General features: G+C 41.7%; 1 protein-coding gene across 1 annotated transcript in view; it reads right to left on the bottom strand.

The window, feature by feature from the left end:
* Positions 1 to 8,510: 8,510 nt before the first annotated feature.
* Positions 8,511 to 15,533, bottom strand: part of Trpm1 (transient receptor potential cation channel subfamily M member 1) — a 66,784-nt gene continuing 59,761 nt past the window's right edge. Inside the window, 1 exon segment of the mRNA XM_023712193.1 lies at positions 8,511 to 10,998. Coding sequence (XP_023567961.1) covers positions 9,726 to 10,998 — 1,273 coding nt within the window. The 3' untranslated portion in view covers positions 8,511 to 9,725.

The raw sequence follows: 15,533 nt of genomic DNA, 5'->3' as shown, positions 1-15,533 counted from the left end.
GAGCCGGGCGGGCGCGAGCCCGGAGCCCATCCCCGGAAGGGGCTCGGCGCCCCGCCCCGAGCGACGGCGCCCGCGAGCCGACGGCTGCCGCTCCGAGCCTCTAGCCCCGGCTGGCGCCGGAACGCCGGGACTGAGCCAGACGCTTCTGCGGGGCCCTCAGAGAGCGCACCGAGGCAAGTGTGGCCCGGTAGCCATTTTAAGAACGAGGCCCTGGGAGGGCGCCACTACGGCGGCCTGCAGGGTTCACGGGGCCCCTCCGGGGACTACGGCGGATCGCGAGGGTCAGGCGGCCGGCCACGGGCTCCGCGGCGGCTGGAAGCGGTCGCGGCGGGCGGCCGAGGGCCGGCTCTTGCGGTTTCCCACAGACCCCTTGTTGGGTATCTTCTTTGCTGCCTCTTAATCATTCAGCCTGGAGAAGCACTGCTTTTGAAGTCGTTGGAGCGCTTGTCCCGCCGGGGGTAAGGGGACTGCGGTACCCCGGAGCGAGGACGTAGTTCCCTGCGCACGGTGGCGGACCGACGCGACGCTGCCGCAGGTAACCCGGTTCAGGCTGCCGTCGCGGGCCACGCCGCCCGTGATGAAGTTCCCGCGCTTGGGGAGGATTTTCTCCCATCACACGGGCTGTTGCCGTTGCGCGAGACTTTTAGACAGTGCTGCCCCCCTGCCAGTCGAACTGACTCCTGCTTTTCGTCGGATGCTGAGATATGAAATACGTTGCGGAGGATGGACGGATGACATCGGCAGGCAGTCCGGACTCCCCAGTTTGGTTCTTTAAGTTAGTCTACCCTTTGTTAAACATTAACGGGGGAAAGATAGTAAGCAGGTTGCCTTCCTTCCTTGCCCGTCTTCTCGTATAAAGAAAGATGTTAAGCAGATAAATGATCGCATGGCCGCAAGAGTAAGACTCCCGCCTGGCCGGGGAGGGTGGAACTAAATAGGCGTGGAGTAGAAGATCTGCCCATTAGTTGTGAAAAACAGAGAAACCTCCAGAGCTCAGGGCAGTTTTCCTACCACATTTTCTGAACCCCAGCTGTCTTTGGTGGGAGGAAGCTGGTGGTGTGCATGAACTAGCGGAGAGTAGGTGCCTGTTGTGTAGTGTAGTCTCAACAGTGAAACCCTAATGCAGTGCTTCGTAATCAGTGACCATCGCAGACTACTGACGCACATTGCTCATGTGGTGAACATAAAAATTCAAGCAAAGATTGAGAATGTTGCTTTTTTCCTGACTTTAGAACTCTACTGATCTTTCTGGCTAGCCAGATTGGAATTAACACAAGACTCCACTCTGCACAGGAACCACAGTTGTGCTTTAACATCTCAATTCCATTGGATTGTATATTAAAACTGTCGTGAGTCCATTTTTAGTTTAATGAGTATTCTGTTATTAATGTTCCTTACATGGGTTGGTCCCTCCCCCCATGAGCACTCTTCAAGCACTTTGTGGATTTTCCTTTATGCTTTATGTAATTCTGCGGTTTGGATTTTGCTGTACGGGTTTTCTTAGGATCTGCAACTCTAATATGTATGTGATCATGTCACTGAAAAGCAGGAAAAGCTCTGCTTCATAGATTTGTTGTTGACTGATGAAATCTGGCTATCTAATGGTATTATTAATCTGCTCAGGCTACCATAACAAAATCCTACAGACTGATAGCTTACGCTGCAGAAAAGTGTTTCTATAGTTCTAGAGCCAGGGAAGTCCAAGGCAAGGTTTTATAAGGGAGGGCTCTCATAGTTTGTTTGTTTTTTTAATTCTTTTTTCCCCATAATTTTATTGAGAAACAAACAGCAATGAGACAGTTTCAAACCAAATTGGTAGAACAGTTTCAATAATTAGCACATTGCATACATTCTTCCTAGTGGTTAATTGCTGTACAAGATGCGGATTTGATATCCTATTTACAAACACCATTAGAACAAATCCCTCTATTCATTAAGAGAATGTAACTATATATCTATCCTAATCACTTTGAATACACAGATACCAAATGGACATTCATCTGTATCCCCTTTTTTTGTTAAGTTCCATCATTTAAATATTATATGTGTATAAACTCAGCAAAATATTCTAAAAGAGTTCAGAAGTCCATAATAGTATTGGGTCTTCCGTTTCACTGGCAGTGTCAGAAATTGTTGACCTGAGTCCCCTACAGCTCAACATAACAGCATGGCTTTACTTCTCATACTTCATTTTTATACTTTTCTACTGGATGGTTAAGACCAAGGTAAAGCAGGACCTATGCAACAAGAGTTGTAGCTTTTGGGTCTGATAAGGTCAGTGAAATCCCGTCTGGATTTATCCTGAGATCCTGAACCTCAGATTGTAGAACCTTTGTCAGTGTCAGCCATGTGGATGAGTCCCGGCCATTGCTTGGCCAGTGTGCTCTCTGTGAAAGCCTGAGAGAATGTTTTCTCTCCATGTGACTCTCCTTAGGCACACTCTACATCATTGATCACTTTCCTTTTTGGCCCCATAATCTCCTTGATCAGAAAATTTGGGACACTACCGAGTTACATGACGTTACAGTACAAGTTCTCATATGTCCTGAGTCTTAAGTGACCTTGGAAGGCTAGGGCCAGAATGTTGGCTTTCCTTGCGGCCCTCCTTTTTCTCTTATTTTGGTCTGCAAACTTAGGTTGTTAACCATCCAGAAGACAAGCTTATTGTTATTACCGTATAACCTAGGCTGTTAAGCTTAACCTCACTATCTGTCTGAGGCTCTGATAGCTTTGCACCTGGTTTGCAGGTGGCTGCCGTCCCCTCGTGGTGGTGGTGGGGGCAGCTAGAACATGAGCTCTCTGCAGCCTCATATTATAGGGCAGCACTCCTATCAGGTTGGGCTCCCGCCTGCATGACTTTTTAACCTTGATTGCTCCTACCTGCCTTGTCTCCAGATACAGTCATGTTGGACATTAGGGTTTCAGTGTGTGTTTTGGGGAGAAATGATTCAGTTCACAGCACTAGTTTTGCAGCCTTTTCTCAGACCCCAATCCCTTTGACTGCTCTGGTATGATTGACTGCCCTCTTTTTCTTTCCTCTGTCACTATTTTGACCTGCTTCCCCCCTCCTTTTCTTCTGACTACACATTTCTGTTATTGATTCTTCTGTCACAGGAAATAAAGGTCACTTCCTTTTTCTCAATGACAGAAACAAAGAACTAATATTTTTTAGCCTGTCATGGGCCAAGTATATTATGTATTAATTCAGCCATACAGTCAGTCATTAAATGATTTGCATTGAATGCTGTCTTTGTGCTAAGCACTAATCAGGGCACTAAAAAAGATGAAATTCCTACTTTATAGCATTTCATTCTGGGTATAAACATAAAAAATAAAGGTGTAACATGTCAGATGATGGCAAGTGCTGTGAATAAAGGTAAACATGGGATGAGAAAGGGGTGTGGCCAGGGGAGGCCTTTCTGATTGGATGACATCTCAGCAGAGGCCAGATTCCAGTAGAAGTCAGAGCTTTTCATGCAGAGATTTTAGCGGTGTCCATGCCCTGAGGGGAGAGCGTGGGTAGTGTCTGAGGCCTGTGCTGCTGAAGCAGCCTAACGCAGCAGGCGAGGGAGCCAGAGGGAAAGCGTGGGCCAGATCGCATGGGCCTGGGAAGCCTGGGAAGCTGAAGAAACTTTTCAGCGGGCTCAGATGAGAGCAGTATGACTTGCATTTCAAAATAATAATTCCAACTGCTGTAGCATGCGGGAACCAGGCACACTGGTTAGGGGGCTACTAAAATAGTCCAGATAAAAGAGGTGATGGTGGTAGCCATGGAAGAGTTTAGAAATGGACATGAGGCCTACAAAACCATGCCACTGAGTATGGCTTTTATAACTATTAAGTAATTTTAAACATCTTTTTCTTTAAGAAGAATTCTGTGAAAATGACAGCAGTGATAGTTTTTTCAGTCCCCATACTAAAAAAAAAAAAAAAAAAAAAGACAAAACAGCTACATGAAAAGCCAAAATCCAGGCCAGGGAGGTAGTTCAGCGGACTAAGCACCTGCTTAGGCAAGCACAGGGACTCGGGTTCATTCCCCAGCACCACGTGCTGTGCCAGCCCCGCCCCTCGGGTACGCTGAGCTGGCCACTGAGACAGGGCATGGTGGTGCACGCCTGTAATCCCAGCACTGGGGAGGCTGAAAATAGGCTCACTGCAAGTCCAAGGCGCGTAGTAAGCCCCTGTACCAAATATTTTTGAAAAAGAAAAAGTAAAGCCAAAACCAAGGCAGCATCAAAAAATCTAAACAAAATGAGAGCCCCATGATTTCCAAAGTAGGAGCAAGTGGTAGTAGTGAGGCAGGAGCGGTCATAAGGTGTTTGTGGTATCAGCAAAGGAATCCCTGAGGCATTTGGAGAACCTCAAAATAGCCAAAATATACGAGCATGAGAGCGCAGTGGTGTGTGGTACAGCGCTGCGGGTCTGGGCAACGTAGCTGCCGGAACTCTGCAAACTAACCCATACACTTCCTTCTAGGAGAGGAGCGAGCTGAGGACGAGCCGCTGGGCGCGGGACCAGCACTAAGCAGAACAGGGACAGGAAAGAAAAGATGCAGATGAACTGGGGCGCTGGGAATCGCCAAAGACAAACTGACTTTCAGTTTTAAATTGAATTAAAATCAGTAAAAATCAGATACTTTTAACTATGAAGTTAAAATTCTATCCTTAAAACTACCTCCTTAAAATGGTTTAAGGAAGCCTGTTTAAAACAAAAATAATCACAGGAAAGTATGGACATGAAATTCCATAGAAAATGATTTTAACAAAAGAGAATGAGAATAAAATTCCACCGTAAGACAGGCATACCAGAAAGCCATGGGCACTAAGCAAATCAAAACCACCACCTACTATTTCAAAATAAGCCAAAAGATATAAGTCACAATTAGAAACACTTGAGTTGAATTAGCAGTGAAAAATTGTGAAATACTCAAAAGAAACCCAAGGATGAATAAAGACAATTAACTATGCCTTCAGAGAAGGAGATGAAAAAGAAGAAAAATGTTAAGGTTGAAAAATAATTAAAAGAGACAAAACAGCTTACAGAGAAAGAAGCAAATACTGAAGATAGACAAAGGAGATCCAACCTAAAATAATCAGAGGTGCTGGAAGAAGAAAAAGGATAAGGAGAAAGAACAGATATTACAAATCATAGTTTGAAAGAACTTCCTTGACATTAAAGATATGTATTTGAAACTATATTGAAAGAACATGCTGCACTGGAGAATATCAACTTGGGCTTAATAGCACTAAGACACATTCTTGTACAACTAATAGACCTTAAAAAAATAATGAAAATTCCTTAGTGTACCTAGATTAAAAAAAAAAAAAAAAAGATTACCATCAGACTTTTTGGTAGCAATGACCTATTCCATGGAGTAACATATACTAAAAAAAAAAAAAAAAAAAAAAAGTGAGAGAAGAGTTATAATGGATTGAAACACAATGTGTATACTTGATCCACAAGATCAAAATGATATTTTAGAAAACAGCTGCCAGTCAGGGTTGCAGGATGATTGAAATCCCAACTCATTATATTATGCAGTGGCAAACACATGGGAAAAATCGATCCTTTATGCTGTATAGTACAGACCATACTGCTGTATGAACAACTACGACGTGAAAGGAACCATTTCCTCAGGAATAAATGTAGAAGAATAGAACCTGATCCCATCACTGTGAGGCTGCCGTGTCCCAAGCAAACCCAAGCTAGCAGCCAGGCCATGGCTAGGACTCTATACTGAGACATCCCAGCTAAGAGCCGACATGATTTCCTTTGAGTAGACGTTCTCTCAGTGTTTCCATCCCCAGCCGTTGAGTTGCCTGCAGACAATGAGTCTTCTAAGCTGAGACTCCAAATACTGCAGGCTAGAAATAATGGTGTGCTGTGCCACCGCACTGCTTGCCGCGGCAGTTGTCCATATCTCTTAACTCCACCTGTGACATCATGTTGGTAGGAGTATTTACACCCAGGGAATTAACTAATGCTTTAAGTCAGGAGACTTTCTTCTATTCTTGTCTGAATTCCCAGAATTCGTAAGCTAAGCTTAGTTGAATGGTGTTTTATGTGTTTCACCCAGTTGTAAAGTCATTCATTATACAGTGATACTGTAGTTACTGAAACAGCAAGGAAGGGTTATTACAGAGATAGTGGCTTATTTTCTAGGGAAAGAAGCAATCAAAATCAGAATCTCTGCGATCTGGGATGGCTAGCAGATTCCCTCTACAAAATCGCTTTGTTGGAGGCTGGGAAGATAGCTCAGTGGTCTAAGCCCCTGCCCGGCAAGCGTGAAGACCTGAGTTCGATCCCTGGCATCCCCTGCCATGCCTGCCCCAGAATAAGCCATGCTGACCCCAAAACTGGTGCACACCTAAAATCCCAGCTCTGGGGAGGCTGAGACACAAGGATCACTACAAGTCTGAACTGCGGTATGAGACCCTGTATCCAATAAAATGAATAAACAAATAAAATTCTTTTGTTATTTTTATTTTTTATTTTTTTGAGGGGATCTTCCTATGTTGCTCATGGTAGTCTTAGATTTCTGGATTCTAAAAAAAGAAAATTAAAAAAAAAAGATTCTAGCACTTCTCCTACCACACACTCAAGTACTGGGAGTATAAAATTTCTTATTTTCAGGGGTGACTGTAGAAGTATTTATTTTGCAGTAATCATTGAACTCATATATTTGTTTTTGTGATTTTCTATGTCACTTAATAAAAATTTCTTTAAAAGTCTTAAGATGATTTTATTACCAATATTATTTACTAAAAATAATACATTTTGACATGAAATAATTGTATGAAACAATTTTTAAAAATTGAAGCCTAAGTTATGGAAGACCATTGGAACCCAGTAATGATATGAATATACTCAAAATTTAGACAGCCATAGCATTTTAAAGGGAAGAACGTTTACAGTGCAGTCTCTTGTTAGTCTAAGTTACTCCCATTGATCAAAAACCAAAACATGCCTACTTTATTCCAAATATAATATTACAATTAATTTAAAATATGCCAGAGTTTAGGGGATGTAAGAATAAGTTCCTAGTGTTTCTTACTGTTTTACATACAGCAGAATTCTGATGTATTAATACAGTTCTATAGTAAATGAGTTGAACATACATGATGTTCTTATTGTAATGTATCAAGTCTTGTACGTTTGGCTAGATAGTACGTTAGTCCCTAATATTTGGTTCCAAATATTTAGAAAAAATTGTGGTGACATTGAGAACAACAGGGTAAAGCTAGCAGTGTAACGGTGGTATAATAGCAGTCTGGCATAGCATGCTGTGCAAGCCCCTCATGCATGAGCTGTGCCGTGTCGGCAGAGACATAGCTTACATGGTATGATTGAAGGAGTGCAAGACAGGTCTTAAAAATGGTTGGCCTGGTACAGGCTCTGAAACTCCACCAGTAGAACACGCTCCTTTGGATCTGTAAGATAAACTTCCTTAGCAAATGTTGCGCCCAAAGTTGTTTGCAGCCAATACCTTGGCAGGAAGTGGGGGGTTGCAAATCTAAGCAAGCAAGCCTTGGGTGGTGCTGGTATGGGTTGTATACCTGGGACAGGTGAGAGAGACCTTAGGAGAGAGAGAGAGAGAGAGAGAGAGAGAGAGAGAGAGAGAGAGAGAGAGAGAGAGATCATGAACAGAGATGCAGATAATCCTAAAGATCTTTCCCTTCTTCACACCAACTCTTGTCATAAGCTTCTGAACCCACTGTGAAAATTCTATTTTTTTCCAGGATATGGCAGTAAGTCTTAAAGTTTTTTTGTGTACCAAAAGAAAGTTTTAGAAATGAGGTAAAATGAAATATGTTAACCATTGGGTCAAATAGACACATGCAGCAAAATAAAAATGGGTAATCATTTTATTTATTAAATGACATCGTTTATTAAATTTCAAAGCCCCCTCCCCCGGGCCAGGCAACATTTGATCAGCCTTTATTTCTTTATTATATTTAATTTTTGATAACTGTAGCCAAGGTCAAGTATTCTAATCTGGCTATGAAAAGCACAGTCCTATTTTAAGAGAAAAGATTCATCACATTTAGGTGTTAGCATCTCTGATCACTTCAGTGGTCTGGTGTCGTGGCATAGGCCACAGCCTCCCTTTCAGTTTCTGACCCTGTCTATATCTGTTCTCGTATCTCTGTGTGTCTTTCTATGTTTTCCTTTCCTTGCTTGCCAGTGTATGGTCCCCTCCCGTGGCATTCACACTGAGCTGATATCCCCAGACTCCCCTAGTTCCACTTTGTACTTTGGGGCAGTTCTCAGTAAGTGACTAAGTTGCTCAGGTTGGGCTCAAACTTGGGATCCTTCTGCCTCATCCTTTCAGAGTTAAGATTACATCATGTACCACACCTGGCTTTTGTAACGGTCATTTTCCACTTCTATTTGATACATGCCCCCGTCCTACCAAGCCCTGGGTGTTTTACCCTGTGGTTCTTTCTGAGCATGAGGCACTTTGCTGCAGTGAGAGTTGTTAGTGACTCCAGGCAGGAGGCTGCCCTCAGAGACCTCGTAAGGGGTGCTTTTGGAAAGAAGGGGAAACACTCAGGTCATGGACGTTAGCCCCAAGAACTGCCTCAAGGAACTCATGCAATACAACAACTGGTTCTAACTTTAAGACTATTTTTACTTAGCAACTGATAGTGGAACTGCCAACTGTCACCTTAAGACTGGCTTTACACAGGATAGGACTGTGACCTTACTGGGAAATCAGAGTTTCCTGCTTTTCCGAGCACTGAGAGCATTACTGAATTTTCTTTTATAATTACTTGCATAGATTTCTTCGCCCTAGTAACCCTCTAACTTTTCCCTTTCTCTCTATATATGCCGGAGCCCATTTGACCTATGTATGTTTGTCCCAGATTCCAATCTTATTCTTCGATCCCCCCCCCCGAAGTTCATTTATTAGAGGCTTATCTCTATTTTTGTTTGGCTTCCACTGTTGGAACTTCAAGTTGAAGCCTAACACCTTGTGTACCAGCCTTGAGCAGTCTCTGTGGTTCTTGAATCTGTATTCTTTAGTTTTTAGCTACAGCTTTCCCTAAACCTGCAGACAGCAATGTGATTAATTTGTATTTGCCATGGGACTGTTCAACAGCAAAAAAAAAAAAATCGTACTGGATATTTTACTTTTAGACCTCAACAAAACTTGTGATCACATTGTGGTGTTTGATATAATGGTGTATTTCCTCCCATTTTGTGACTTAAAAACATAAAAGAAAAACCACTATAAGTAACACATTTTGTATGTGACTCCTTCCCATTTCTCCTTATAGCTCATGATTTTATTTCTTATTCCTTCCCACCCCTCCTTTTTTATGTTTGCTTTCTTTTTAATTTCACTTTCTTACTTAGTTGTTTATTCCTTAAGTGATTTTGTGGTGACTTAAATTCCTAACAGTTTCTCAGGCTGTCTGGCGGCCCTCAGGTATAGAGATGGGATTATCTTGTATGCTGATAAAGCTGTTTATCTCCATGTGCATATTGTTGCTTTCGTGTGATCCTACTCCATCTAAAAAGCTCCGTTGACTAATACATGCTGACAGAATACTACTTTAAATTCAGCGCATTAAAATTTTGATCAGGTGCAAATTTTCCACATTTTTTAATGAAGATGTTTCCAGTAATCAAAGAAGTTTAGATGGCTAGTGGTGTCCATTCATGGTTCTGATTTTGAAAAAAAAAAGAAAAAAAGAAAAAAATCGAGGAAACAAAGCTGATCAGCATTCAACTTTCGCAGTTTTCTCTGGCTTAACCCTTTGCTCTTCCACTGTAATTGCAGACACCACTACCAAGTTACTTACACTGCTGGCGTGTCCCGATCTGTCTAATTTGCCCTGAACAGATTTAACATTCCTCGGATGGCTGTGTAAACTTCTTGATCTCAGCGAAGGGAATCCCAAAGTTTGGTCCTGTTTCACAGACAGCAAGTTTTCTCTTTCAGTCCTGCCAGTGACCGTGAGGGATAAGTGAGAGATCTCGGAGACCCTGGGGGAAGTGTAAGGGTCAGCCTCGGCGTCTGACGAGTGCCCTTGGTGCTCGGCCTGCACCATCGCTTCTGACACGATGCAGGGAATGTCTGTGCTGCGAGACCGGGTGATCTTCTGAACTTGGTATTTCCACTCCGTCGTCCACTGCTGGACTGTGGAAGGGCTGCCTGGGTCCATGCTAGAGCTGTACTCCGCACCCCCGTTGTTATGTCCCCCGACCAGCTTTCTCCCTTCAGAATACACAAAGCTCCTGGACTTCATTGATTTATAGGTATTAAGCTCATCATCTGGGTAATAGCGTGCGATTTTGGTGTCTCCAAGGGGAGAGGCCACAGCCCCTTCTATCTTTGCTGTTTCCACTGTTAGCTGAGCGTTTGGAAAATCTGTTTTGTTTTGCCCATGCATAACATCTGTTGGATTTAAACTTTGGAAACTATTTCCTTCTCTTTTAGAGTCAGTCTGCCTTTCATCTTCTTCCATTGAAATCCCAATATCTGGACCTAATTTGGGCTCTGAAGTGTTCTTGGAGTCTTCTACTGCAAGTCGACTATGGTTGGGTGTTGCTGGTGGGCTAGGGCTGGAGAAGTGAAGGCTACCTTGACGTTCTGGGACTAGATGTATTTTCGTATCCTTCTCCTTCTCTTCCTTCACACGGAAGGAACAGGCTCTTTTCCGGAACCCTGCTCCTGGGGGCATGGAGAGAGTAGTATCTTCAAACAATAACTCCTCCCCGTTAAAATGATAACGATACAGGCTGTAGCCATCCGCACTGTTGATGCTGCTTTGCCTGAGAAGAAAAGTTGCATCACATTCAGATGAAGCTCGGGACCGGGTCTGTATCAGATCGGACCTATCAATTCCTGCCAGATTTTCAAGAGCATTTGCCATTCTGCTGGATATTTCTTCAAGTTGAGAAAGTCGAAGATCAACAGTCTGCAGGGAAGTTTTCATGAAATTTTCTCTTTCATTGATTTCTTCTAACCTCATTGACATATTTTCAACCCTGGTGAATACAAAGGGATAGATTGATTAAACTGAAATGAACTGAATATTAAAAGTGAAAAGGTAAGTGTTCTTGCTAAATTATTTTTCAGACTTTTGGGAATCATGGAACTTAATGGGAATAGGTATAGACTTTGCATATCCTAATATAACTCTTACGAAGACCATGAGGAACAGCAGACAAGAATAAAAATAAATTAACAGGCATAGTGCTTAGTATTGACCAGTCATTTTGTGGAATGCTTATGCATTCACTAATGTGTTACTCTAGCCTTAGTAAGTCTCGCGATAGCCCTGTGAGGTAGGCACTGTCATTATCACCCTCCTTTTGTGGACAAGGAAATTAAGTCATAGAAAATATGAGTTGGCCAGGGGTGCACAGCCAGGAAGTCATCAATCTGGAACTTAGAAGCATCATCTAGCTCTAATAAGCCTTGTTGCAGCTCTATTTTAACTGGCATATTACGCTACCTCTAGAGATAAAAGAAAGGTCATCCTTTGGTATCCATGGGCGATTCAATAACAAATCCACAGACTGGGTAGCAAATTTCTTCCATAAAATGTTGTATCATTTCCGAATAACCTGTGTACATCTTCTCCACTTAAATCATCTCTACATTATTTATAATACCTAGTACAATGTAAATGTCATGCAAGTAGTTGTACTCTATTGTTTAGGGAATGAAGGCCAAGAACAGAGGCTGCAGACGTGTGGTACAGGTGCCATTTTCCTATTTTGGAATATTTTCAATGGGAGATGGGTTGAATCCATAGACATAGAGTCCATGGATATGGGGGGGAGGGCACTTGTACTTGCATTTGTCTTTGGAGTTTTAGTCATGACCATGACCATCAGCAATAAATGGTTGTAACTAAATAAATAAATACACTGAAGTCTGTATTTGTGTTTCAAGGAACCCAAAGGGGCTGGAGATATAGCTCAGTGTCAGGGAACCCTTGGATTTGACCCCTAGTACTGAAAAAAAAGTTCAGATTATCAGATGGTTTTCTTAAGGATACCAGTAACTTTAAATTGCACCTTATATTTAACAGTTAGTGTTCCATTAATGAAGTTACATAAGGAAAGATAATGGCTGAGCATTTGGTGTCGGGCCAGTTTTTAAAGAACTCCTAGATGATCAGCCTTCAGCCTATAAGGCTATAATGTTGCTGGGACTAAAATCCACCAGAATAGATTTGCATATATATTTCAAAATGTACAGTACAGATTCCTTCAATAGGTTCATGAAATTAACTCTAAGAGGCAATGAAATTTGCCCAGGAGGTAGATTGTCCCCTAAAAGTTGAATTTGTCCCAGTCTGTTTCTAGAAGGTCATGGCTACCCTCACTACAGACCCTTATAAATCCTTTGCCCGCTCTGCCTGCTTTCCTCTTGACCTGCCACCCCCTTTCTGATCTCCTGCACAGCGACTCCTGCTCTTAGTTTGCATTGCAAAGCTGCTGTTCGGTGGCGCCTGACTGCAGCTCCTGCGCTCCTTGCGCCCTCTGCCCTCTGCGGCAGCCTGGCTTGGCTTCTCCCAGAGTTGCTTTTGCTAATGCTGCTCCCGTTGGCCACATTGACAGCTGCGTTCTGATGTGTGGCGGGGCTTTTATTCCTATCTTCTTGGGGAGGCAAACTGTCTTTATGGCCCTTAGGAAGCCACATCATCTGAGCAGGAAGGGTCTGGCTTCCTGGAAGTTTGCCAGCAACGAGGACCAAATTTGTCACGAGGAAAAGACCTGGCCTCCTTCTTGTAAACCATCTCTAGCACTGACCTGTATGTAGGGCCTGAGGATCCATGGAGGAAATTCTTGCTATAAACTTTCCATTAGTTTTGTATAAGACTTGGTGTTCTCTGTTAATTATAATGACTTTTGATCCCTTCAAATCTATTATGCTCCATGATTCCTATTGTATTAAAACCATATTGCCTCTAATAGTCAAACTCAAAATCCTTTAACACTAAAGTAAGAGACCATGTAGATTTGCAAACTTTTAAAACTAATAGTAAATAAAGATAACTATCTTTCCTCAAATCTGTAATTCTGCCTATTTTTCTCCTTTATTACTTAATTCTGATAACAACATTGCTAGTCACTCACACATAAAAGAGAAACTTTGAAGTCACTGGATTCCTTGGTCTCAATTATGCCTGCTGTCTCCCTTCACCTCCCTCTCCTCCCTCTGCATTTAGTTTCCAAGTTCTTTGAGAAGTCTCTTTTTATCTCAAATCAGCCATCTCTAGTGTCACTCCCTTCATTGTGGTTGTGGGAGAAAACAATGTTTTATAATCTGGTTTAGGGTAAGGAAACCGGTCAAATGCTTGTTTAGATCTTGTAAATGGTTGCTGCATGGAGACATCAAATTTCAAACAGCTATGCACATCAAAGGAGGTTGTATTGAGTTGTTTTGGTGGTGGGTGTTTTTGAACTGAAATTTCCCTGTTTCCTCCTGGGCCCAGGTGCTCCGTCTACCTTAACCCCCCAAGTACCTGGGGCTCCAGGGGCCACTGTTCCAGGTGAGTTTTCATACTGTGTGTGAAAGAAGAAAGGGACAAAGTGTGCAAGGTCAGTGAGGACTCAGGACATAAGAGAACCTGTACTGTAATATTACATAACTCAGTTGTGTCCCAAATTTTCTGATCAAGGAGATTTTGGGGCCACAGAGGAAAGTGATCGATGATGTAGCGTATGCCTAAGGAGAGTCACATGGAGAGAAAACATTCTCTCAGGCTTTCACAGAGAGCAAATGGGTCAAGCAATGGCCGTGACTCATCCACATGGCTCACACTGACAAAGGATCTACAAACTGCGGTACAGGGTTTCAGGATAAATCCTGATGGGATTTGACTGACCTTGGCAGATAGAAAAGTTACATTTCTTGTTATATAGGTCTTGCTTTATCTTGGTCTTAACCATCTAGCAGAAAAGTATAAAAACAAAGCATAAAAAGTAAAGCCATATTAATATGCTGAGCTGTAAAAGGCTCAAGTGAACAACTTCTGACATTGCCAGTCTTATGGAAAACCCCCTACTATTATGGACTCCTGGACTATATTGGATTATTTTGCTGAATTCACATACCTACAATATTTAAGTGACAATGGAATACCCATCTCTGACAAAGCTAAACAAAAAGGGGATACAAATGAAGGACCATTTTGTATCTGTATATTCAAGATAGGATAGATATACAGCTACTTTTCCTTAATTCAGTGAATAGAAAGAGTTGTTCGTGGACAGGATATCATGTCTGCATCTTGTACTATGAATAACCACTATGAAGACAACAATATGCAATGTATTAATTATTGAAACTGCCCTACTAATCAGTTTTGAAACTGTCTCATTGCTATTTATCAATAAAATTATTTTTAAAAAATTAAATTAAAAAATTGTGCTAGAATTTTGGGATTTCAATTATTACGTGTTTTGGAGAAATACCTCTTTGGTCATGATTATTTTGGTTTCTCCATATTTCATTTAATTAGAACTTGAATCTCTTCCCCAAGCTTAGAAAATTTTCTGGTGTGTTTTTAAAAATAAATGTTATATTATTTATGCTAAAAAAAAAAAAGGAACAAAGTGTGTTTGAATTCAGCTGTCTCCAAAATGATTAACTAAATGGACAAATGCTAGCCACGGTAGAGACTTCTCCTAGTTAGTGTTTCACCAGCCTTGACACACACAAGGAGTGGTTTCTGCCTCTTGGAGGGAAAGACAGGCCTTCTAGGACCAGCTCGGCCATCTGTTTATGCACTGAAGGACGGGACAATCCTGGGAAGCCCACTGTTTGTGATAGAGCTCTTAGAAAACACTGATCAGCAAATGCATCAGTTTGTTTCACTCTCTAAGTCTTCAGCTTCTCATCCAGCAGAGTGAGGTAGTTTTCAGCACAGCACAGAACACAGAGGTATTTTAGATCCAAGTGATTTTCTTTTTTTAAAAAAATTAAAGTTAATTCCTTCCTAATGAATGATCTATTTCTAGTATGAGTGTCCCATGCATAGTACCTGTTAAAGGACATTTTGATTGTTTCAGATCTGCTAGAGACATTCATGTATAGTATATGTTTTATGTGACTACAAATTTCCATTTCTTTAAGGTGAATAGGTAGGCATCAATACCTGGGATTATTGGTTCATCTAAGTGTGTGTTTAACATCATAAGAAATTGCTATAGTTTTATGTTGTATATTTGAATTGATGATCATTTTAGCTTTTTGTTTATGGTGAGATCTTTTTTTACATGACAGCGTCAAACAGTTCTGGTTAAGAAGACTAGCTATTGTTCATTGAATTACTTTTGCATATGTGGGGGGAAAATCAATTTTGGTAAGATTTCACTAGGCATTGCACTACATTTGTAGATCAATCAATACCTGTACTATATTGAGTTTCCAAGTCTTCTAATACATTAATATAATGTTTCCTCATTTATTTAAGTCATTGTTAACTCCTGCGATTTGCATTTTCTGCCAACAGAGCCCATCCATGTTTTATTATATTTTAATCTAAGGGCATCATTTTTGTCAG

The sequence above is a fragment of the Octodon degus genome, unplaced genomic scaffold (assembly GCF_000260255.1).
Source record: "Octodon degus isolate 3935 unplaced genomic scaffold, OctDeg1.0 scaffold00002, whole genome shotgun sequence".
NCBI classification, from domain to species: Eukaryota; Metazoa; Chordata; class Mammalia; order Rodentia; family Octodontidae; genus Octodon; species Octodon degus.
This window is presented reverse-complemented; position numbering and strand designations above follow the sequence as displayed.